This window comes from Meles meles, chromosome 20 (assembly GCF_922984935.1).
Source record: "Meles meles chromosome 20, mMelMel3.1 paternal haplotype, whole genome shotgun sequence".
Classification (NCBI taxonomy): domain Eukaryota; kingdom Metazoa; phylum Chordata; class Mammalia; order Carnivora; family Mustelidae; genus Meles; species Meles meles.
Window position 1 is genome coordinate 20,923,566 of NC_060085.1, and position 24,298 is coordinate 20,947,863.

Sequence of the window (24,298 nt, forward strand, 5' to 3'; positions counted from 1 at the left end):
ACAACCTTTACATTCCTCCGGGGTCACCTGCATGCACGCGCGTGCGTACACACACACGCACACGCACACACACACACACACACACACACACGTCCACTAAAAAGGCAGGCTGAGCCCAAGCAAGAATGAGATTTCTTTTAAACTCAACAACACTCTTATCAGAAGACCTCATAAAGGCAGAGGCTGTCAACCCAGGATTTATGCCTCTGAATATAATCAGTGGGGAACGAGTTCCCAAAAAGGTACAGGCCAGCGTGTGGCAATAACAGAACAAGTACCTAGAAACTTGAAGCCGGAGGCCAGCAGGGAGCAGCCAGGACATCCTAGAAGGTGGCACCATGTCTCCTAGACAGGAGAAGCCCTCTGCTGGACCATCTGCCTTCTCAGGCAGTGAATAGACCACATTAAGTATCACCTCTGGAAGGATCCATTGAGGAGTGAAACTAGGCAAAGGAACCTTCAAAATGAGGTACACTATGTCTGGCTGATCAAAACTGGAGAGAAACATAGTTACCTAGCTCCTAAGGATGCTGGTATTTGCCGAGTGAAGATAAGGGAAAGGTCTTGGTGCCCCCTTTTGATGACAGCTCAGGAAGCTGCGAAACCATTTTAACAAGGTCTCCAAGGAAGTGGGCAGACAGACTGAGCCCCCAGGCTGTGTGTGGGCCTCCCATCGGAGAGGGACCAGTGGTTCCACAGCACTCCCCATCAGCCTCTCCCAGGCACCCGAGAATCAACTCTCAGGAAAGCTGAGGCGAGAACCACCCATGTTCCCAAGCCTTCTTTCGTTCACTATAATCCCCTTCACGAAGAAAACTGAAGTGGATAAAGGAAAATCAACGACCACATGGCTGTGATACAAGAAAGTCTTGAATGCAGACCAAAGGGAGGTCTGGAAAAAGTGCTTGGGGGTGTAAAAGGGCGCAAGCACAGCCTGACCACTGGTGAGGACTGAGAAGAAGGCACACCTGAGGAGCTGAGCTGAACAGCATCAGCAACGTCCTTGCTGCACGACCTCCAGAAAGAACTGCCAACAGGGAAAGGTAGGGCCTGTCCCCCACCAAAGCCGAGCCCGGCGCGGTGTCCTGGGCCGTGGCAGACCTCCAGAGACTCCCCCAGTGCTCCTGCAATCTGAGATTCACAATGCACACCACTGGCCTGAGACCTGGCCACCAGCTGTGCAGCTGCTAAGAGTCTTAACAACACGCACAGAGTATAAATGCCGCTGGAAGAGGACCGGGACACAATCTTATGTAAGCAACTGCTGGGTGCCGTGTTTGAGAAAACCTTCAGGGCCTGGGCACAGAATCCCACTTGGTGGTCACAGGGCTCCTCTTTCTCTACCTTCCTCAGCCTTTCCGCATCCTCAAGTGTTGAAGAGACCGGATCCCAGACCCTGGTCAGGACCTCCCCTGAAAGGCCCTTTGAGGCAAAGGCAACAACCAATCCCTACAATGTTTAACCTGCTGCTCCATAACATCCAGGCTTTGGGGACGGTAGAACTGACTGGAACAGAGAACACACAAAAGACCTCAGGGTCAAGGTGTTTTCTCTTCCTAGGGCTGGGATTCTGCATCTGCAACCAATCACTGGGTCTCTATGGGATCCGGGGCCTTGCACAGTTAACGGGGTGGCACAGGGGTGTGGTTTTCTATAGTCTCAGGGACTCTCATCACATCCTAAAAGGTTCCGTAAGCTCAGAAAGGTTAAGAGCTAATGGTCTAGATGATTACTGAAGCAAAATATCAGCAAACCAAGGGTACAGAGAATTTCCCTCTGCCTGCCCCGAGGTAAGCTCCTGGAGGCCGCTCTCGAACAGCAGGCAGAACACGCTATTTGTGCCACCTCTGCATCGCCACCTCAATTCTGGAGCCCAAGCTGAAAATTCCTCAAGTTGTCAACTATTAGGGCATTTTCACATCATAAATATTCCTACCACAATAAAGGCATATCCTCGTTGCTAATGAATTATGGTTTTTCCAGTACCTCTTAGGCCTAAAAGAAGGAATTTCCTAAACAGTTAAAGGAAGCAGCAATTTTACAGGCCAAATACAAACTTAGTGGCTTGATATTCAAATTAAGAATAAAAAAGTTAGTGCTATTCTCATGCCAGGCAAACCAGCACCAGTAGCTCTCCCAGCCTACCTGGCTACTCGGAAAGAAATAGAACCTGTACCCCACATGGCCCTATTCACAGATGACAAAAAGGGTCAGTAAAAACTGCCCCTTTACTCTTGATACTGTCATATGTGGCCTTGCCCTTTAATCCCTCTGCCCTGGCTCTCTGACCACAGCTAGGACAAGGCAAGTTCTCCCCCACTGAATCACCTCAACCCCCAAGTGTGGAAGCTGGTAAGCAGCGGATGAACAGACAGAAGGCACAGCCTCCACAGAGCTTCCTCAGTACACAACTTTGGCAAGAGGACTTATTTAAGAAAAGTCTCCCCTAAGACGTCCTGCCTTCAATTTGAGGGCTACAAGCACATACACAATTTATCCCAAAGAAAATGCATCTGGGTCACTATGGAACAGAATGTTTTACACAAAGGCTTAAAGAAGTACTTCTGCCCACCCTCTGATACCACACATGTGTGCGCACACTCCTCCTCCTACCACCAAACACCAGTGATTATAAAAACCAAGCTCTACAATGAAGAGGCTTGGCATAAGGTGGGCCTAGGCCAGCACAAAGAAATCCTGTAAATGAACTGCATTTAAATTTTCTATACCAAATGTTCTGTATCAATGTTCTATATCAAATGTGCTGTTCAATATGGTAACCACACACAGCTACCAAATACGACAAATGTGGACATGGAATGAGGACATGAATTTTTAATTTAAATTTTAATGGCCACATGCAGTTACTGGCTACCATGTTAGGCATCATACCTGCCACAGTCGTGAGCACACTGGCCTAGTTAGCTACATGAAAATGGCTGGGTATCACAGGGATTACTCCCCAGTTAGGGCAGCACAAGAACCAGGACCACAGCAAGCACACGTCTCTCAGTGACATACATCTGTGTCATACATCCGTGATGCTGCCAGACAGATCCTCTTGAAGTGGGCAGAATGTAACTGCAGGGCTAGAAGACTCTTAGAACTAGTAGCTGGTTGATTCAGGATTCGTTAGCACAGTCAGGAGAAAACCTGACCTCAGAAACCTGTCCTAAAGGAAATTACTAGAAAAATTAGAGCTTGTACTTCATAACTTAGAGGAAGCAAGGATGACAAAACAAGCCAAAGAGAAACATTTGTCACCTGGCTTCAAGAGGCCTCAGGCAAAGACACAGGAAAAGACTCCTCCACAAGAGGGCTTTTACTTTGTAACTTTGGAAAGGAGCAGGCACAGCACCCCATAAGCAGCTGCCCGTTCCAGCTCTGCCCCTCAGGAAGAACTACCTTTGGCCTTCCATTCTAAGGCTAATCCTCTAAAACAGGGGTCAACAAACTGCGGCCCATGGGCCAAACCAAGCCTACCACGCATTCTTGTAAGTAAAGTTTTACTTCTAAGACACAGCCATGATCACTAACTTACACCTGGTCTCTGGCTGCTCTGACATTGTAACAGCAGAGCTGAGGCGTTACAAGAGACACATATGGTCCCCAAATCATAGAATATTTAACCGTCCAACCTTTACAGAAAAAGTTTGCCAACCTCCGTTTTAAAGATGAGAGAACAGCCTTTTAGTAACACAGTCTGGTGAGAGAGCAGAGGATCAGAGACGTGAAACTGCTTTTTCTCAAGGGGCCAGAGTGGTGAACCTACAGATATGGGGCAAAGAACGCTGGTGGGGCTTGCCTGCTGGGAGGGTATAGGGAAGGGACCTTCCCCTGGGTGCCAAGGCTCAGCCTCAGGGTCGGCCCTAGACTTACTGTCCCCCAGGATCAGTTCCACTTCCTCGTCTGCATCAGAGTCTTCATCCTCCCCATCCTCTCCCTCCTCTAGAAGGTTTGCTAGCTCCTCATCAGAGGGAGAAAAGTCATTGTCCCCATCCTCCCCTGCGTTCTCGTTGTTGTCATCCTCCTCCAACTCCGCCTCCAGCAACTGGTCAGTGTCAAGCTCATCTAGGTCATCAGTGTCGTCATCATCTTCATCATCATCTTCTTCCTCCTGTTCTTCCTCTTCCTGGTAAGAGAGCATGAGGGTCCATTAGGAAAAACACAGAGACCTAACCCATGTGGGCCACGTGGGAAGTCTTTCCCTTCTTCCCAAAGGACCGGGGAGAAACTGTCAGTAAAGAGAGTGATAATCTAGGTAATCTAATGAAGACTGAGACAGACAAAAGTTCCTCAAGATACTCAAAGCACATCTCAGACAAGGATTACTGGTCACTCCACAAAGGCATTACTGGTCACATAGTTCTTATCCAAGAAAACACAAAATTCATTCATAGAGGTCTCAGCCATCAATATTCTAGATTCCTAAATAACTAATAAAACCAAGGGAACTCTTCTCTCTTCTCCTGCATCAACCAAGTCAAGTGAAATCAGTTGGGCCACTGGAACAAAAAAGCAATGCTTTAACAAGACAGAGGAAGAACACAGCTGCTGAGTCAGCTCCAAAGCCCTTCAAGGTCTTGCCCTTCATCTTATAACCAAGGAAGTGAGTAAACCTCTAACAGCGCTATCATAAGTATCCAATGATCTAACTGTCCAACAAAACTGACTGTGTAATACAGAACATAACAGATACCTACAATTTCTGTTACAAGCCACACACACGAAAACACAAAGTGTGCTAGAGAAACTGTCCTTCCCTCCATTCTTAAGAGATCTTTCCAAAATCAGGAAAACTACCCAAAAAACTAATAAAATATATTACTGGCTCTGGGTACCCTGGGCTTTGAAAGGGTACATTCTAGCCTCTGCCACAAATTTCAACTAGAATCCAAATTATGTTCTTTCCTGCTTGAAAGGAAATAAAGACCCTTCTGTTTTGATAAGGATAACAGGTGTTCCCAAGTAAATGTGACCATCATTCACTTTTCCTTCTGCTTGAACACCAAGTGTCAACCTTGCTAGTAGCAAAAGGATTCTAATTCCTACAACAATAAAATATAAAATTCACTTAAAACATCAGCCTAATGAAAGTCAAGAAAGAACAAGCCCAAAATATACAGGGGGAAAAAAAGCGTAAAATACATTTTTAAGTGTTGCTGCACGCCAATCACATAAAACCTAAAATTTTGTCCTTATTTGGCCACTAGTGTTTATCAGCTATAATATAAAGTACACTCATGTTTATTAGAGTAGCCATGCCTTTATGGACTTTTGATAATTTTGGAACCACCCTTTAGAGACTTTTTGATATGCTGTTTGACTTAAGACTTTTTAACAATTTCCAGCAGCTATATGGGAAAGACTAACCCTTTTACTCAGTAAACCCAAGACTTGTACAAATGTGTCTACGGTCTAGACCAGAGCTTGCACATGCTTGAATATGAAAACACATATGACACCCGAGACCACTGTTCTACAGCCTAGGCCACATTATCTCCTCCATACAGATGGCTACTAAGCATTCACCTACTGGAAGGGCGTTAACAGTGCCTGGAGGCAGTAATGACAAACAGACACAGACAAGCTCCTTAACCCCTACAAGCTTATCAGCTCATACAAATATTGGAAAAAGGGAGAAGGGTCGAGATTCAGGGAAAAATCCAAAGTGCTTACCAGATTACAATTTTTGCCTCTTTTTTCCAGGCATATTTTCATGGCCTTGACCAAAATTAGTTCTAATCCATTAATAAAGTACCACAGTTAAAAACAAGTACATTAAAGAAAAAAGTATCCAAAGCCCTGTGTTTCTTAAGCCTCTAAGGGACAATATAATTATTCATTTAGAATTTAAGATGACATAACTTTTTTATTTTTAGTTTTGATCCTGAAATTAATATACATAGTTACTGATTGCACATATGGCATTATTTAAAGAGTGGGACAGGAGAAAATGCCCAGACTTTGGGATCAAACATGCCTGGGTTAGAATCCTAGCTCTGCCAATTACATGGCATGAGAACCTGGGCAATTAACATAAATTTTCAATGTCCCATAACTTTTAAAGGTCCACAGTTGAGTAAGTATGTAACAGGTTACACGGTCCAAACAGACATCTCTTAGCCCACAGATTTAGGAAAACCATTCTTTTTCATTTCTAAAAATATCAAAGCCTACCTGATCCAGGAGAAATGCAAAGGTCCTAAATTAAAAGCAATCCTAGAAAAATAGGTCAATCAGGGTCTGAGCTCTGAACTACAGATAACGTTCCAAATTCTTCCAGAAGACTACAAATCTAAAACCTTTACTTAATTTTGTAGCAGGAGAAATAGTTTATATATATTCATCCTAGAAGACCATGAGAATTTATGTGACCATGACAAGGTAAGGGAAATGAGTAGGAAGGGGAGGCTCTACCTGAATCTCAAGTAAAATATATCACTCCATCATTTAAACTCTATGGTTAATGATCAATACTGGTTTAACATGTATTTTGTTACACATGGATATGGCCATAAACTTACTTTCTAAATTTTAAATCTGAAACCTGAATCATGAAACGCACTCACAAGATCTGTCCAAAATACCGTACAATCTGGGGCACCTGGGTGGCTCAGTCAGTTGGGCATCTGCCTTCAGCTCAGGTCATGATCTCAGGGTCCTGGGATTGGGCTCCCTGCTCAGTGGGGATTCTGCTTCTCCCTCTCCCTCTGTCCCTCCCTCCATAGTGCTCTCTCTGATTAAAAAAAAAAAAACTTGAAAGAAAAAAAAGAAGGAGGGAGGGAAAACAAAATACTATAGGGTCTAATTCTGTAGCTGAACTCAGAAGAGAGTCTAAGAAGTAATTTTAGGAGGATTCTTTGTTGGTTTAAGTACCTGATTGGCAACATGAACCCCTTCCTTTCATATCTAAAGATTTAAGGAGTGTTCAAACAGTGGTTTAAAAAAAAAAAAGAAACTAGAAATGATTACTTAATGAAAAAAAATCTTGCTAAAATCCAGAATCATCTCCAACAACATTTAAATAAGGTTTTAAATCTAGGAATATTATGGGGTTTTAAAAAATTCTCTAAGACTTTAAGGCCTTGGAAACAGAATTAGAGGGACTCAGGGCCAGGATGTTTTGAACTTCTAATAAATTCTCCTACAGGAAAAATACCAAAACTCTTCCCAATTCCACTGCTAACTCAATTTCATGGTTGTCCAAAGCCCCAAAGCCCTGCTCCCCTCCTTTACAACCACCCACTCCCCTCCTATACAGAGAAGTCAACTGGCATGAGCTCCCTCAGCTGCCCTTTGGTCCCATCTCCACATCTAAACCTTACTTAACCCTGGTCTGAGTAGGAAGCCAACCTTCCACTCACGCTCTGAGCCGCAGTCCTCTCCGGATGTTATTACCTCAGCCACCCACCACACCTCCCACACACCCACCTTCACGCTTCTCCCCACTGGCTTCTCATCTTCTCTGAGGAGGGCCAGGCTGCCCAAACCTAAGCACTTCCCATCCACACAGGCTCCACAATGCTTCCACCCAAACCCTATTCCCCACCTCCAGGGACCCGCTGCCACTTGCTCACTCAATCCCTCATTCTCTCTTCTCCCAACACTGGACAGTCCGGCTTTTGCCCGCAGCACTCCACAGGGCAGCAATTAACAGTGTCTGCTCCAGAGCCAGGATGCTGCCACTGAACTCAACCGATACAATAACTGACTTAGGGATGATTTCCTTCGACTCATAGGGTTGTTAGCATTTAAAGGGGGGGGGGGGGGACGTGTACACATATATGTACATAATCTCTTTGGAAAGTAGCCAGCATATACGAAGTGTTCAACAAAAGTTTACTGTTCCTGTTACAAGGACTGCAACCTTCCTAGAGGAACAGACAGGCCTGGAGGCCAACCAGGGGGCTTCTCTCTGGTGACAACAATCCTGGCCTCCACACGGGCTCATCTGTACCGGGTCTCTTGCGGATCTCCTTTGCACAAAGGTTCCTACAACTTTAATTTCTGCCTTCATAATTTCCACTAATTCCTGAATCTTTGAACTCTCAGATGGCTCCACCCATTTGTACCACAGAAACTTAAAATCTCTTAATTCTAAAACTGAACTCAAAGCACCTCTAAAACCAGTAACTTTTCTATACTTCTCCCAGTTACCAGGTGAAAATCTCACACCATCTTTCACTTTTCCCACTCCAGTGGCTTCACAGCCAGTTCACTACTATTTCCCACAAATGTAAGGTCCCCAGGACTCCCTCCTGTGTCCACTCCCATTACACTCACTGAATGCTCCCCCCTCACGCACATTCTCCCTTCTCTTCCTCGTCTCCAGCCTCTCCAGCTCTCTATGGTCTTATCCATTTCCATATCCAAAACCCCAGGAGCTCCATCAACATGGCCCATATTCCAGAAATACAGCAGAAGCACTATTTCCTGATCTAATGCCAACTTCTGTGAAACTCAATTTCTCGTTAAAGAGGGGACTTAATTCAATCAGTGGCTCCTACTCAGATGTGATCATCAGAAGCGCCTGGGAAAAAAGTTTTCCAAAATATTCCTAAACCACACCCAGGGTCCAGGCTGACAGAACCAACCTTTCTAAGTGAAGCTCACCCAGGTGAATTTCAGAAAGTTTGCCCAGGAACTGTGAAGGCAACCCTAATGAAGATGTCCTCTGAGTACCTTCTGGTTCTAAAGTTCTCCTTTTCTGTAATATACCCTAGTCACAGACTCCCAGGGACAGAACCAAAAAGCTGATTCCAGGTACTCCACTGACCTTCTCTGCTACATCCAACTGTCTTGTTTTCTAGGACTTAAACAATTTGATTTTTTTTAATTAGTGCATTTGTTTCTAGACCATTCAAAATTCTTCTTGAATACATGTCTCATTTTCAAGAGAAATAGCTTTTAGCTTATATTACCTTCAAAAATACAACCAACCTCTTAGAAAAACAAACCTCTGGTCATGCTTTAAGAACTGTTAATCTAAAAACTATGATAGCTTTATAAAAATGTAATTAAAACCTGAGCCTAAGGGCACCTGGATGGCTCAGTCAGCTGAGTGTCTGCCTTCAGCTCAGGTCATGATCCCAGGGTCCTGAGTTCAAGCCCCACACAGGGCTCCTGCTCGATGGAGGGCCTGCTTCTCCCTCTTCCTCTGCCTGCTGCCCCGCCCCCCCATTTGTGCTCTCTCTCTCAAGTAAATAAATATTTTAAATAAATAAATAATAAAACCTAAACATACTCTCTTGACAATTCATTCACCATGTCATATTTTATAAAGTAAACTCCTGCTTCTCCTTCTGACACTTGTTCCTGCTGTTAACAATCATTAAAAGGCTCATTTCAGAGTCAAACACTTGTGTTTTTCTCCTCAGACAGAATCTAACTCAGAGATACTTTAAAAATTTAGGGGGGAGGGGTGCCTGGATGGCTCAGTGGGTTAAGCCTCTGCCTTTGCTCGGGTCATAATCTCAGGGTCCTGGGATCAAGCCCTGCGTCAGGCTCTCTGCTCTGCGGGGAGCCTGTTTTCCCTCTCTCTCTGCCTGCCTCTCTGCCTGCTTGTGATCTCTCTCTCTTCTCTGTCAAATTTTTAAAAAGTTTAAAAAAAAAAAATTTAGGGGGGAGAAAAAAGACCTTTCAGGAATCAATGTCCAGCTTACAGCAGGTGTGTAATCAGTCAAGATTCTTACCACCCGCTTCTAGGCAGTGGAGAACACACAGGAAGCAGAGCACACAGTGTGTCCCAGATTCCAAAATGGAGTGGAGAAAAGAGAGCATTATTCCCTTGTTTTTGCTTTTTTAATTTAAGGTTAACTATAATTAGTTGAAATGTACTGCCTTTTCAAAATCTACAAATAATGATCAATTAATTTTTGGTTTTTATAATTTTGGTTTTATAATTTTCCTACAGATACTAAAATTCCATTGGATAATATGAGCTTATCTCTGCTTTCATCAAACACCTGAAGGCTGGAGAACTAGCAACCTCAGGAACCAAATATTTATGGATGTCAAATACATCATATATGTCTTCATTCAACAATATGTTGATTCTATTCATCCTTTCTTATTAATCTCCAAACTTACTGAAACATAAGGGTAAAAGACAACCATTTTGGGGTTATGTAAATTATATCTCAATAAAGCTTTATAAATAAATATATATTTATTTAGGCACTTTATACTGGACCATTTCATCAGGTGGCAATTGACCATTCCTACTTCTAATTTTATTTTGCTAAGGTGAAAAGGCAAATTCAAAGGTGTCAGTCACAGGTGCTGGCATCCCTGAGCCATATAAGTCATACCTGGGACATCTGAGAAGACCTGAGAGCAGATATCTAGACTAGGACAAAACTTTGAATGGCAAATGACTTGTAAGAAAATTAAATCTCTAATTTTAAAATTAGGTGAAGCACACAAAGGAAAGTGAGTTAAAAATAAAATCAAGCTGGCACAGGGAAGAGAGAAATCTAATGGAGACAGTAAATATTGCAAACACTACTGCAAGGTTCCAGGAGGATGTGTGAATCAACAGAAATCAGAATACAAAGGAAATGTGCTTAGACAGATATGGTATATCCCACTAAAACACCTCTAAATCAAAATCAAAATGCCAAGGGCTTAAGAGTAAAACCAGTTCTCTAAGGAGATCCTTTAAATATGAAATGCACCAGATAATCCCTAAGTACAGTGGTGTCAGTACGTAATGAAAAAAGCCTTGAAATCCAGAAGCAATGCTAACTTACCTACATTGCCTACAAAGACACCTAGTTCCCTCCCAGCGAGAAGCTTCTAGGTTCTTCCATGGACTGGGCCCTAGGACCACTCATTAGGGTTCTCTTGAGCCCACCCCTCTCGACTTTGGCTGTCCATGACAAGAAAGTCTCTATTTTTCCCTCCTGCACCACAAATATAGAAGTCCTAACAAATACTGTACCCACGCCCCTTTCTAATCTCTGTTTAACCTCTCCAAAAGGAAAGTTAAACAGAAGCACAGGAGAAGAATCAAGAAGTCCTTTCTCTTAAGTTGTCCTTTACGGTTCTCTCTTGCTTCCATAGCCAGTCATGAGAAAATTCACCTCTCATCACTTCATGTCTGCAAGAAGAATGAGGCTGACCCCAAGAACAGCAGCCCTCCAGATCCTAAGATGTCTAGGGCAATGCCAGATTCTCTTTTCCTGACCTCCTCCTCAAAGACAATGGGTACCACATGGACTGGACCACAGGTCACCGACTCATGACTATTATTTCCACTCCCTCATAAATTGCAAAGATATAGGAGGGTAGGAATAATGGTGCTTGCTGATAAATAACTTAAACCCAATTCTTGCTTCAGATTTACAGTACAACATGTAACATCCTAGAAGCCTGAGACAACTGATAGGTGGTAATGATCTACAAGTGAAAAGGGTAGCGATGAAAGAAGCCAGAGGACGAGATGGTCTGTACCACTGTAATATACTGACAAATAGTTCAACAACATTATCTTCTATATCTGTTCAAAGATAAAGTACATCATGTTTCATGACAGCTATAGTGGAAAACAGTGTGCATTAAGGGAGTGGAGTGACTAAGGTAACAAAAGGCCACAAGAATAAAAGAAGAGACACTATTAAGAAACCAAACCAGGGCAACCATATGACATTTGGAGGATCTAATACCACTTACAAGCTCTGCTACCAAGAAACACTACCAACACGTACAAGTTAAACAGTACAGCACTCAAGAAAACATGAAGATCCATGTCACGAATAAACCAAAGATCTCAAAGTGGTTAAGTGTCCAACTCTTGATCTCAGCTCAGGATGGAGCGGGGAGCCTAATGTGGGGCTCAATCCCAGGACGCTGCAATCATGACCTGAGCCAAAGGCAGACACTTAACTGACTGAGCCACCCAGGTGCCCCAGGTGAAGTGGTTTTCAACTCTAGAGCCTAACTGTCCTTTTGAATAAATACAGCATTCAAAAAGCCATGGTACTGCTTCTGGTTTCCAGTGTGGCATGTGAGCTGAAAGTCACCATTCTTAAAACACTGAACAAACTGAAAAGTCAACTCTTTAGATTTGACAGAGAGGCGGAGTCACTGGGACACCAGTGCCCCCAAAACTGGAGACACTAACAAGAAAAATGCAGAAAATTACAACTTGTCAGAGCATAAACCCAAAAGGATAAACTTCCATAGGTACCAGTGTCAAGGTTGGGAAACCTGAACTATGAACTCACAAATTGCTAAACACAATTCTGAGGATAAATCTTGAGAGAGAAAAACTCCTCTGGGAACCAGTCATCAGGGCCCCCACACTTTTGTGAGTTTGACCTCTAGGAACTTGACCAGAATCTCACAGTGAATATCTGAGAAAAATCCCCTTGGACTTCCCACAGAAGGTCGGTGGAGGGGCAACCATTTTGAAATACAGCAGAGCATTCTATTCTTCTTAACAAGGCCTCCTCTCAGGAGAAACTAGTTACCCAGACCCTAACCTGCTGGGACATTATCAGAGCCTAACTGACCTGGGGGAAGGGAAACACACAACTCCAGCTCATTCTAGCCACCCTGTCCCTCTAAAAGGGGATGGAAAAAACTCAGAACCATGTGTGAAGTTCATAGTACAGAGATACAGACTCACTAAAACACTCCCCTTCTCCCACACCTTGCCACCATATTACTGAAGGCCAACTGACAGTTCTTTTTACCCAGCACATCATCTCCAGCTATCAAGGAAAAAAATTACAAGCGCCTGCCTGGCTTAGTCATAGGAGCACATGACTTTTGATCTCTGGGTTGTGAGTTTGAACCCCAGTCATCATACACACATTGGATGTAGAGATTGCTTAAAAATAAAACCTTCGGGAAAAAAAAAATTACAAGACCTACTAAAAGGGAAAAACACACAGTCTAAAGAGACAGAACAAGCACTGGACCCAGCCCTAGATATGGCAAGACCAGGAATTTAAGACAACCATAATCAAGATGCTAAGGGAGCTCTCTAATGAATAAACTGGACAGCATGCAAGAAGAGAAAGGCAACAGGAACAGAGGCATGGAAATCTGAAGAAAAGAACCAAAAAGAAATACCATCAACCAGAAACACTGTGACAGGGGTGCCTGGGTGGCTCAGTGGGTTAAAGCCTCTGCCTTCGGCTCAGGTCATGATCCCAGGGTCCTGGAATCGAGCCCCACATCGGGTTCTCTGCTCAGCGGGGAGCCTGCTTCCCACACCCCCACCGCCGCCCCTGCCTGCCTCTCTGTGATCTCTGTCAAATAAATAAAATCTTAAAAATTTAAAAAAAAAACAACACTGTAACAGAAATGAAGAATGGCTTTGATGGGCTTTATTAGTAGACTATACATAGCTAAGAAAAGAATCTCAGAGTGTGAGGATATCTCAAAAGACACCACCAGAACTGAAAAGTAGAGAGAACAAAGACTGAAAAACAGAACAAAATACCCAAGAACCGTGGGATGAGTACAAAAGGTGTAACACACTCATAACAGGAATTCTAGAAGGAAGAGAAAAAAAGAATGGAAGAAATATTTGGGAGCAACTGGGTGGCTCAGTCAGTTAAGCCTCAGAGTCCTGATACTAGCTAGGTCATGATCTCAGGGTTGTTGGATCAAGCCTCACATTGAGCTCCACACTGGGCCATGGAGCCTGGTTAAGATTCTCTCTGTCTGGGGCACCTGGTTGGCTCAGTGGGTTAAGCCTCTGCCTTCGGCTCAGGTCATGATCTCGGGGTCCTGGGATAGAGCTCCGAGTCAGGCTCTCTGCTCAGCAGGGAGCCTGCTTCCCCACCCCCCACATGCCTCTCTGCCTACTTGTGATCTCTCTCTCTGTCAAATAAATAAATCTTTAAAAAAAAAAAAGATTCTCTCTCCCTCTCTCTTTCCCCCTTCTCTCTCTAAAAGAAGAAGAAGAAGAAAAAGGAGGAGGAGGAGGAGAAGAAGAAGAAATATTTGAATCCATGATGACTGAAAATTTTGCCAAAATTAAAGTCAGACACCACACCACAGATCCAGGAAGCTCTAAGAACACTGAGTAAGTTAAATGCCCCCCCAAAAAGCCTACACATAGGTACATCATTTTCAAACTACAGAAAATCAAAGATTAAAAAAAAAAATTCCTTATGAAGCCAGAGGGGGAAAAGACCTTACCTACAGAGGTAAAACCACACATCTCCTCAGAAACCATGCAAGCAAGGAGAGAGGGAAGTGAAATACTTAAAATGTTGAGAGACAAAAACCACCAACCTAGAATTTCATAATCTTGTCCTGTGAAAGTATCCTTCAAAAGTGGAGAAATCAACTCTTCTTCAAACAAAAATTGAGGGCATTTGTTGCCAATGGACCTATCTTGCAAGAAATGTTAAAAGAAATTCTTCAGAGGGAAGGATAATGATTAAGGTCAAACTCCAATCTACATAAAAGAAGAGCAGTGGAGAAGGAAAAAGTAAAGGTCGAATAAACATTTTATTTTTCTTCTTTTTTAAGAATGTATTTATTTATTTATTTATTTATTTAGAGAGGAAAGAGTGAGTGTGGGTGTAAGCACGAGCAGGAGGGAGGGGCAAAAGGGAGAGGGAGAAGCAGACTTCCTACTGAGCAGGGAGCCGGACGCAGGCTCAATCCCAGGACCCTAAGATCAGGACCTGAGCCAAAGGCAGATGCTTAACCAACTGAGCCACCCAGGCGCCCCTATTTTTAATGGATCTTTGTACAAGATAATAATAGTTTATCTAAAATAACAGCAAAATGTGTGATTATATAAGATTATGTGTATATATACACACACACACACACACACACACACATATATGCTTATGTATGCTTATACATAAATATAATGAAGGACAGCAATAAAACAAGGGAAAGGAGAGAAGAATTAAGATTATTCTATCTTAAGGTACTTATACTTCCTAAAGAGGTAGTGTCATTTGAAAGTGGACTTGGATACGTGTAAAGGTATATATATAAAGCAACCTCTAGGAGAACCACTAAAAAAAGTATAACTAATATGCTAACAAAGAAGAGAGTAGAAACTTAGAAAAATGCTCAATTAAAACCACAAAACACTTATAAAGAGTAGCAAACAAAAACAGGAACAAAAAACGAGGGCAACAAAGAGAAATCAGTAACAAGTACAGAAATGAAGCCAACTATACCAATAATCACTGGGAATGTCAATACTCCAAACACATCAATTAAAAGACATTATCCATGTGGATCAAGAAGCAAGACCCAGGGGTGCCTGGGTGGCTCAGTGGTTTAAAGCCTCTGCCTTCGGCTCAGGTCATGATCTCTGGGTCCTGGGATTGAGCCCCACGTGGGGCTCTCTGCTCAGCAAGGAGCCTGCTTCCTCCTCTCTCACTCTGCCTGCCTCTCCGCCTACTTGTGCTCTCTATCAAATAAATAAATAAAATCTTTAAAAACAAAAAAAAGAAAAAGAAACAAGACCCAACCAACTACATGTTGTCCACTAGAAACCCACTTTAAATAAAAACACACATACATTTCAAAAATAAATGCATGGAGAAAGAGATACCATACTAACATGAATTTAAAAAGCCAAGATAACTATATTATTTTCAGACAAAGCACACTTCAGACCAAGGAAAGTATCAGGAATAAAGAAGGGCATTATATGATGATAAAGGGGTCAATTTTCCAAGGAAACATAACAATCCTTAACATATACATGCCTAACAAAGAGCATCAAAATACAGGAGGCAAAAACTGATAGAACAGATGAATCCACTTACTGTAATAGTAATCCACTTACTTACTTTATTACCCCTCTATCAGAAAAGAAAAGATACAGGGAGTGCCTAAATGGCTCCATGGCTTAAGCATCCAACTCTTGATTTCAGCTCAGGTCATGATCTTGGGGGTCCTAGGACTGAGCCCCACATCAGGCTCCAAGCTTGGCACAGTGTCTGCTTGTCCTTCTCCCTCTGCTCTTCCCCCTAGCTTGAGTGCTTGAGCTCTCTTTCTCTCAATCAAATAAATAAATAAAATCTTTTAAATTTTTTTTTAATATTTTATTTATTTGACAGAGAGAAATCACAACTAGGCAGAGAGGCAGGCAGAGAGAGAGGAGGAAGCAGGCTCCCCGCAGAGCAGAGAGCCCGACGCGGGGCTCGATCCCAGGATGCTGGGATCATGACCGGAGCCGAAGGCAGAGGCTTTAACCCACTGAGCCACCCAGGCGCCCCATAAATAAAATCTTTTTAAAAAAAGAGAGCAAGAAATGGAAAGATACAGCAGGCAGAAAATCAGTAAGGACAAGGCTGAAGTGATCAAACCATCTATCAACTGAAATAATGGACATCTATTGACTACTTTGTCCAACAACTCAATACACATTCTTCTCAAACTCACATGAAATATTCACCAAGATAGACACATTCTGGGCCATGAAGCACACCTTAACAAATTTAAAATAGAAATCATATAATATTTGCTCTCAGACCACAATGGCATTAAACTAAAAATTAGTAACAGAAATATAGTTAGAAAACCCCAAATACTTGAGAGATTAAAAAACACACTTCTGAATAGCAGGAGTCAAAGAAATCTCAAAAAATGCTTTGAACTAAATGAAAATGAACACATAAAATCTGTGGGGCGCAGTGCAACTAGTGCATAGAGGGAAAATTACAGTACTGAATGCATATTATTAGACAAGAATAGCTTGTCTAAGCTAAGCTTCCACCTTAGAAAACTAGAAGTATAAGAGCAAATCAAATCCAAAGCAAGAAGAAGAACAGAAATCAAGAGTAGATATCAATGAAATTGAAAACAGGAAATTAATAGAGAAATCAATGCAGTCAAAGCTGGTTCTTTAAAAAGACTGATAAAATTAGGGGCACCTGGGGGGCTCAGTCAGTTAAGCATCTACCTTCGGCTCAGGTCGTGATCCCAGGGTCCTGGGATGGAGCCCCGTGTCAGGCTCCCTGCTCAGTGCAGATCCTGCTTCTCCCTCTCCCTCTGCCCCTCCCCTGCTCAAGCTCTCTGTCGCTCTCTCTCAAATAAATAAATAAAATGTTAAAAAAAAAAAAAAAGACTGATAAAATTGATAAGCCTCTAGCCAGGCTAAGAAAAAAAGAGGACACAATTACTAATATCAGAAATGAAAGAGAGGACACATCAGTATAGACCCCATGGACAATAAAAAGATAAAAGAATTCTGGGGCACCTGGTGGCTCAGTCAGTTGAGCTGAGCTTGGCCTCTCAGCTCAGGTCATGATCTCAGGGTCATGGAACCAAGCCCCACATTGAGCTCCATATTCCACTGCCCTTCTCCCTGCTCACACATGAGCACTCTCCCTCTCTCTCAAAAAAACTAATTAAATCTTTAAATAAAAAAATGATAAAAGAATTCTACAAGGGGCGCCTCGGTGGCTCAGTGGGTTAAAGCCTCTGCCCTCAGCTCAGGTCATGGTCCCAGGGTCCTGGGATTGAGCCCTAGGACTCAGCCCCGCTGAGCAGAGAGCCTGTTTCCCTTCCTCTCTCTCTGCCTGCCTCTCTGCCTACTTGTGATCTCTGTCAAATAAATAAATAAAATCTTTAAAAAAAAAAAAAGAATTCTATGAACTGTATGCCCACAAATTTGATAACCTAGATGAAACAGACCAACTCCTTGAAAGACAGACACCATTTTCCAAAATGCACAGATGATCTGAATAGGCGTTTAGCTATTAAAGAAATTTAATCAATAATTAATAACCTTCCAAAACAGAAAGCACCAGGCTCACATGGGTTCACTGATGAATTCTACTTAACATAAAAAAAGTATATCAATTGTCTAAAATCTCTTCTAGAAGACAGAAGCAGATAAAATACTTTCTGATTCATCATATGAGTCCAGCATTATCCTAATACCAACCCCAAAGACATTATAGTAGTACCCCCCCCCCCTTATCCAACAGGGATATGTTCCAAGACACCCACCCCCAGTGGATGCTTGAAAATAAGGATAGTACCAAATCCTACATATATGTTTTTTTGCTAAACATGCATGCCTATGATAAAGTTTAGTTTATAAATTAGGCACAGTAAGAAATTAGTAACTTATGTGAATATGGTCTCTCTTTCGAAATCTGATTGTATTCTTGTGATGATGTGAGATGATAAAATGCCTACATGGTAACACGCAGTGAGGTGAATGAGGCACTGTGATGCAGGCTATTACTGACCTTCTGACCATACAGCAGAAAGAGGATCACCTGTCTCCAAACTGGAGTTGACTGCAGGTAACTGCAACCATGGAAAGTGAAACCACAGGAAGTGAAACTACAAATGGGGGGCTGGAAGGGAGGGAGGGGGGGACTACTGCACAAGAAATGAAAACTACAGTCCAACCTCTTTCATAAACACAGATGTAAAAATCCTCAATGAAATATTAGCAAATCATATTGCACACTGTATAGAAAGAATTATACACCACAACCAAATAGGATGTATTACAGCTACGCATTAAAATCAATTAATGTAATTCATTATTTCAACAGGCTAAAGAAAAAAGATCGCATCAACAGATTCAGAAAAAGACTAACAAAACCCAACACCCATAACTGAAAACTCTGAGTAAAACAGGAATAGAGGGGAGCTTCTTCAACCAGATAAAGGACTGTTAAGAAACCACAGCTAACACCATACTTAATGGTGAGAAACTGAGAACTTCCCTGCTAAGATCAGAATCAAGATCGCTTACTTTTCAACATCATACTGGAAGTCCTAGCTAATACAATAGGTAAGAAGAGGGGAAAAAGTGGTACGGACTAGGAAAGAAGAAATAAAACTGTCAATGTCTGCAGATGATATGACTATGCAGAAAATCCCAAAGAACTGATACTGAAAACTGAATTAAACAATTATAGCAGTGCTGCAGGACACAAAAATAATTCACAATCTTTCCTATATAACAGATTTCCTGCACCCCAGCAATGAACAAGTGGAAACTAAAATTAAAAAACACAGTGTCACTTACATTAGCCCCACCTCTCAAAATTTAATACTTAGGTATAAACCTAACAAAATATGTACAAGATCTGTAGGAGGAAAACTGTATTACTCTGATGAAAGAAATCAGAGAACTAAACAAATGAAGAGAGTCCATGTTCATGGACAGGAAGACTCAATACTGTCAAGATGTCAGATCTTCCTAAATTGATCTATAAATAAATGTAAGGCACTCCCATTCAAAATCCCAGCAACTATGTTGCAGGTAACAACAAACTGATTCAAAAGTTTATATGGAGGGGCATCTGGGTGGCTCAGTGGGTTAAAGCCTCTGCCTTTGGCTCAGGTCATGATCCCAGGGTCCTGGGATTGAGCCCCGCATCGGGCTCTGTGCTCAGCAGGAAGCCTCCTTCTCCCTCTCCCACTCCACCTGCTTGTGTTCCCTTTCTCACTGTCTCTTCTACCAAATAAATAATCTTTAAAAAAAAAAAAAAAAAAAAGTTTATATACAGAAGAAAACAACCCAGAACAGTCAACACAATACAGAAGGAGAACAAAGTTGGAGACTGGCATGACACAACTTCAAAACTTACTATAAAGTGACAGTAACCAAGACAGTGAGGTATTTTAGAATATAGACAGATCAACAGAACAGTAGAGAGCCTAGAAATAGATCCACATAAAAATAGTCATTTGAGGGTACCTGGGTGGTTCAGTCAGTCAAGCCTCCAACTCTTGATTTCAGCTCAAGTCATCTCAGGGTTGTGGGATAGAGCCCTCTGTTGGGCTCTACATGGGGCATGGAGCCTGCTTAAGATTCTCTCCCTCTCCTCCTGCCCTCCGCCACCACCCCAAATTGTCAAATGTACCGCAACAAAAGAGAAGGGGCAATATAATGGGGAAAAAGTCTTCAACAAATGGTATTTAAACTGGACATTTTTTTTTAAAGAGTTTATTTATTTATTTGACAGACAGAGATCACAAGTAGGCAGAGAGGCAGGCAGAGAGACAGGGGGAGGCAGGCTCCCCAATGAGCAGACAGCCCGATGCGGGGCTCGATCCCAGAACTCTGGGATCATGACCTTAGTCAAAGACAGAGGCTTTAACCCACTGAGCCACCCAGGCGCCCCTAAACTGGACATTTATAAGCAAAAAAAAAAAAAAAAAAAAGAATAAATAAATCTAGACACAGACATTAAACCCTTCACAAAAATTAACTCAGAAAGAATCACAGACCTAAGTGTGAAATGCAAAAGTACAAAACTCCTAGAAAATAACAGGAGAAAATCTAGATGACCCTGAGTTTGAAGACTTTATAGATGCAACCTCAAAGGTACAATCATGAAAGAAATCATTGATTAGCTGGACTTCATGAAGACAAAAATTTCTGCTCTGTGAAAGACACAGTCAAGAGAATGAGAAGATAAGCCACAAACTAAGAGGAAATATTTGAAAATAATGTATTATATAAAATACTATTAGCCAAAGTATTCAAAGAACTCTTAAAGCTCAATAAAAACACAAGCAACCTAATTTAAAAATAAGCCAATGGCTTTGACACCTCACCAAAGAAGATCTATAAATGGCAAATAACCGTGTGGAAAGATGCTCCCCAAGATATGCCAGTGGGAGAGGAGTCAAGATGGTGGAGAAGTAGCAGGCTGAGACTACATCAGGTAGCAGGAGATCAGCTCCATAGCTTATCTAAACATTGCAAACACCTACAAATCCAACGGGAGATCGAAGAGAAGAAGAGCAATTCTAGAAACAGAAAATCAACCACTTTCTGAAAGACAGGACTGGCGGAGAAGTGAATCTAAACGACGGGAAGATAGACCACGGCGGGAGGGGCCGGCTCCCAGCAAAGCAACGGAGCACAAAATCAGGACTTTTAAAAGTCTGTTCCACTGAGGGACTTTGCTCCAGAGGCTAAACCGGGGTGAAGCCCACGCAGGGTCAACGTGGCCCCAGGTCCTGCAGGGTCACAGAAGGATCGGGGATGTCGGAGTGTCGCAGAGCTCGCAGGTGTTAGAACGGAGAAGCCGGCTACAGAGACAGAGCCGAGGACTGAACTCTCAGCTCGGGATTACCTTGAACTGGTCGTGGGTTGGGTGAGCTCGGAGCGCGGCTAGAGGCTGGGGATGCGGGAGTGATTGGGCGCTGTCCTCTGGGGGTGCACTGAGGAGTGGGGCCGCCATTTTGATTCCGTCCTCCGGAACTCTACGGAAAGAGTTCAGGGAACAGAAGCTCCCAAAAGCGAACCCCAGCGGATTACTTAGTCCGGCCCCCGGTAAGGGCGGTGCAATTCCGCCTTGGGCAAAGACACTTGAGAGTCAATACAACAGGCCCCTCCCCTAGAAGATCAACAAAATATCCAGCCAGGACAAAGTTCATCTATCAAGGAAAACAGGTTCAATACCTAAGACAGCAGCAGAATTCCAGAGGAGAAAGCAAAGCACGGAACTCATGGCTTTCTCCCCATGATTCTTTAGTCTTGCGGCTACTTCAATTTTTTTTTTCCATTTTTGTTCTTTCTTTTTTCTTCTTCTGCTAAATTTTTTAAAACTTTACCCTTTTCTTTTTTAACGTTTTTGACAAGTTTATCTAAATATATATTTTTTCTTTATTTGTTTTATTTTTCAAATTTTTTTTTCTGAACCTCTTTTTAGTCCCTTCCCCCCCCCCCCACAATTTGGGGTCTCTTCTGATTTGGTTACAGCACATTTTTCTGGGGTCTTTGCCACCCTTTTAGTATTTTATTTGATCCTTCGTATCCTCTTATCTGGACAAAATGACAAGGCGGAAAAAATCACCACAAACAAAAGAACAGGAGGCAGTACCGAAGGCTAGGGACCTAATCAACACAGACATTGGTAATATGTCAGATCTAGACTTCAGAATGACGATTCTGAACGTTCTAGCCGGGCTCGAAAAGGCATGGAAGATATTAGAGAAACGCTCTCTGGAGATATAAAAGCCCTTTCTGGAGAAATTAAAGAACTAAAATCTAACCAAGTTGAAATCAAAAAAGCTATTAATGAGGTGCAATCAAAAATGGAGGCTCTCACTGCTAGGATAAATGAGGCAGAAGAAAGAATTAGTGATATAGAAGACCAAATGACAGAGAATAAAGAAGTTGAGCAAAAGAGGGAAAAACAGCTACTGGACCATGAGGGGAGAATTCGAGAGATAAGTGACACCATAAGACGAAACAACATTAGAATAATTGGGAGTCCAGAAGAAGAAGAAAGAGGGGAGCAGAAGGTATATTGGAGAGAATTATTGGAGAGAATTTTCCTAATATGGCAAAGGGAACGAGCATCAAATTCCAAGAGGTGCAGAGAACGCCCCTCAAAGTCAACAAGAATAGGTCCACACCCCGTCACCTAATAGTAAAATTTACAAGTCTTAGTGACAAAGAGAAAATCCTGAAAGCAGCCCGGGAAAAGAAGTCTGTAACATACAATGGTAAGAATATTAGATTGGCAGCAGACTTATCCACAGAGACCTGGCAGGCCAGAAAGAGCTGGCATAATATATTCAGAGCACTAAACGAGAAAAACATGCAGCCAAAAATACTCTATCCAGCTAGGCTATCATTGAAAATAGAAGGAGAGATAAAAAGCTTCCAGGACAAACAAAAACTGAAAGAATTTGCAAACACCAAACCAGCTCTACAGGAAATATTGAAAGGGGTCCTCTAAGGAAAGAGAGAGCCTAAAAGTAGTAGATCAGAAAGGTACAGAGACAATATACAGTAACAGTCACCTTACAGCCAATACAGTGGCACTAAATTCATATCTCTCAATAGTTACCCTGAATATTAATGGGCTAAATGCCCCAATCAAAAGACACAGGATATCAGAATGGATAAAAAAACAAAACCCATCTATATGCTGCCTACAAGAAACTCATTTTAGACGCGAAGACACCTCCAGATTTAAAGTGAGGGGGTGGAAAACAATTTACCATGCTAATGGGCATCAGAAGAAAGCTGGGGTGGCAATCCTTATATCAGATCAATTAGATTTTAAGCCAAAGACTATAATAAGAGATGAGGAAGGACACTATATCATACTCAAAGGGTCTGTCCAACAAGATCATCTAACAATTTTAAATATCTATGCCCCTAACGTGGGAGCAGCCAACTATATAAACCAATTAATAACAAAATCAAAGAAACACATCAATAATGATACAATAATAGTAGGGGACTTTAACACTCCCCTCACTGAAATGGACAGATCATCCAAGCAAAAGATCAACAAGGAAATAAAGGCCTTAAATGACACACTGGACCAGATGGACATCACAGATATATTCAAAACATTTCATCCCAAAGCAAAACAATACACATTCTTCTCTAGTGCACATGGAACCTTCTCCAGAATAGATCACATCCTGGGTCACAAATCAGGTCTCAACCGGTATCAAAAGATTAGGATCATTCCCTGCATATTTTCAGACCACAACGCTCTGAAGCTAGAACTCAATCACAAGAGGACAGCTGGAAAGAACCCAAATACATGGAGACTAAACAGCATCCTTCTAAAGAATGAATGGGTCAACCAGGAAATTAAAGAAGAATTGAAAAAATTCATGGAAACAAATGATAATGAAAACACAACAGTTCAAAATCTGTGGGACACAGCAAAGGCAGTCCTGAGAGGAAAATATTTGGCGGTACAAGCCTTTCTCAAGAAACAAGAAAAGTCTCAAGTACACAACCTAACCCTACACTTAAAGGAACTGGAGAAAGAACAAGAAAGAAACCCTAAACCCAGCAGGAGAAGAGAAATCATAAAGATCAGAGCAGAAATCAATGAAATAGAAACCAAAAAAACAATAGAAAAAAATCAATGAAACTAGGAGCTGGTTCTTTGAAAGAATCAATAAGATTGATAAACCCCTGGCCAGACTTATCAAAAAGAAAAGAGAAAGGACCCAAATAAATAAAATCATGAATGAAAGAGGAGAGATCACAACTAACACCAAAGAAATACAGACAATTATAAAAACATACTATGAGCAACTCTACGCCAACAAATTTGACAATCTGGAAGAAATGGATGCATTCCTAGAGACATATAAACTACCACGACTGAACCAAGAAGAAATAGAAAACCTGAACAGGCCCATAACCAGTAAGGAGATTGAAACAGTCATCAAAAATCTCCAGACAAACAAAAGCCCAGGGCCAGACGGCTTCCCAGGGGAATTCTACCAAACATTTAAAGAAGAACTCATTCCTATTCTCCCGAAACTGTTCCAAAAAATAGAAATGGAAGGAAAACTTCCAAACTCATTTTATGAGGCCAGCATCACCTTGATC

The 24,298-nt window shown here is 42.1% G+C and overlaps 1 protein-coding gene across 2 annotated transcripts in view; it reads right to left on the reverse strand.

The window, feature by feature from the left end:
* Positions 1 to 24,298, reverse strand: part of DCAF1 (DDB1 and CUL4 associated factor 1) — an 88,120-nt gene that overhangs the window by 5,048 nt on the left and 58,774 nt on the right. For both annotated transcript variants that reach the window (XM_045989910.1, XM_045989911.1), the window contains one exon: positions 3,880 to 4,132. In XM_045989910.1, coding sequence (XP_045845866.1) covers positions 3,880 to 4,132 — 253 coding nt within the window. The remainder of the gene's footprint in view (positions 1 to 3,879; positions 4,133 to 24,298) is intronic.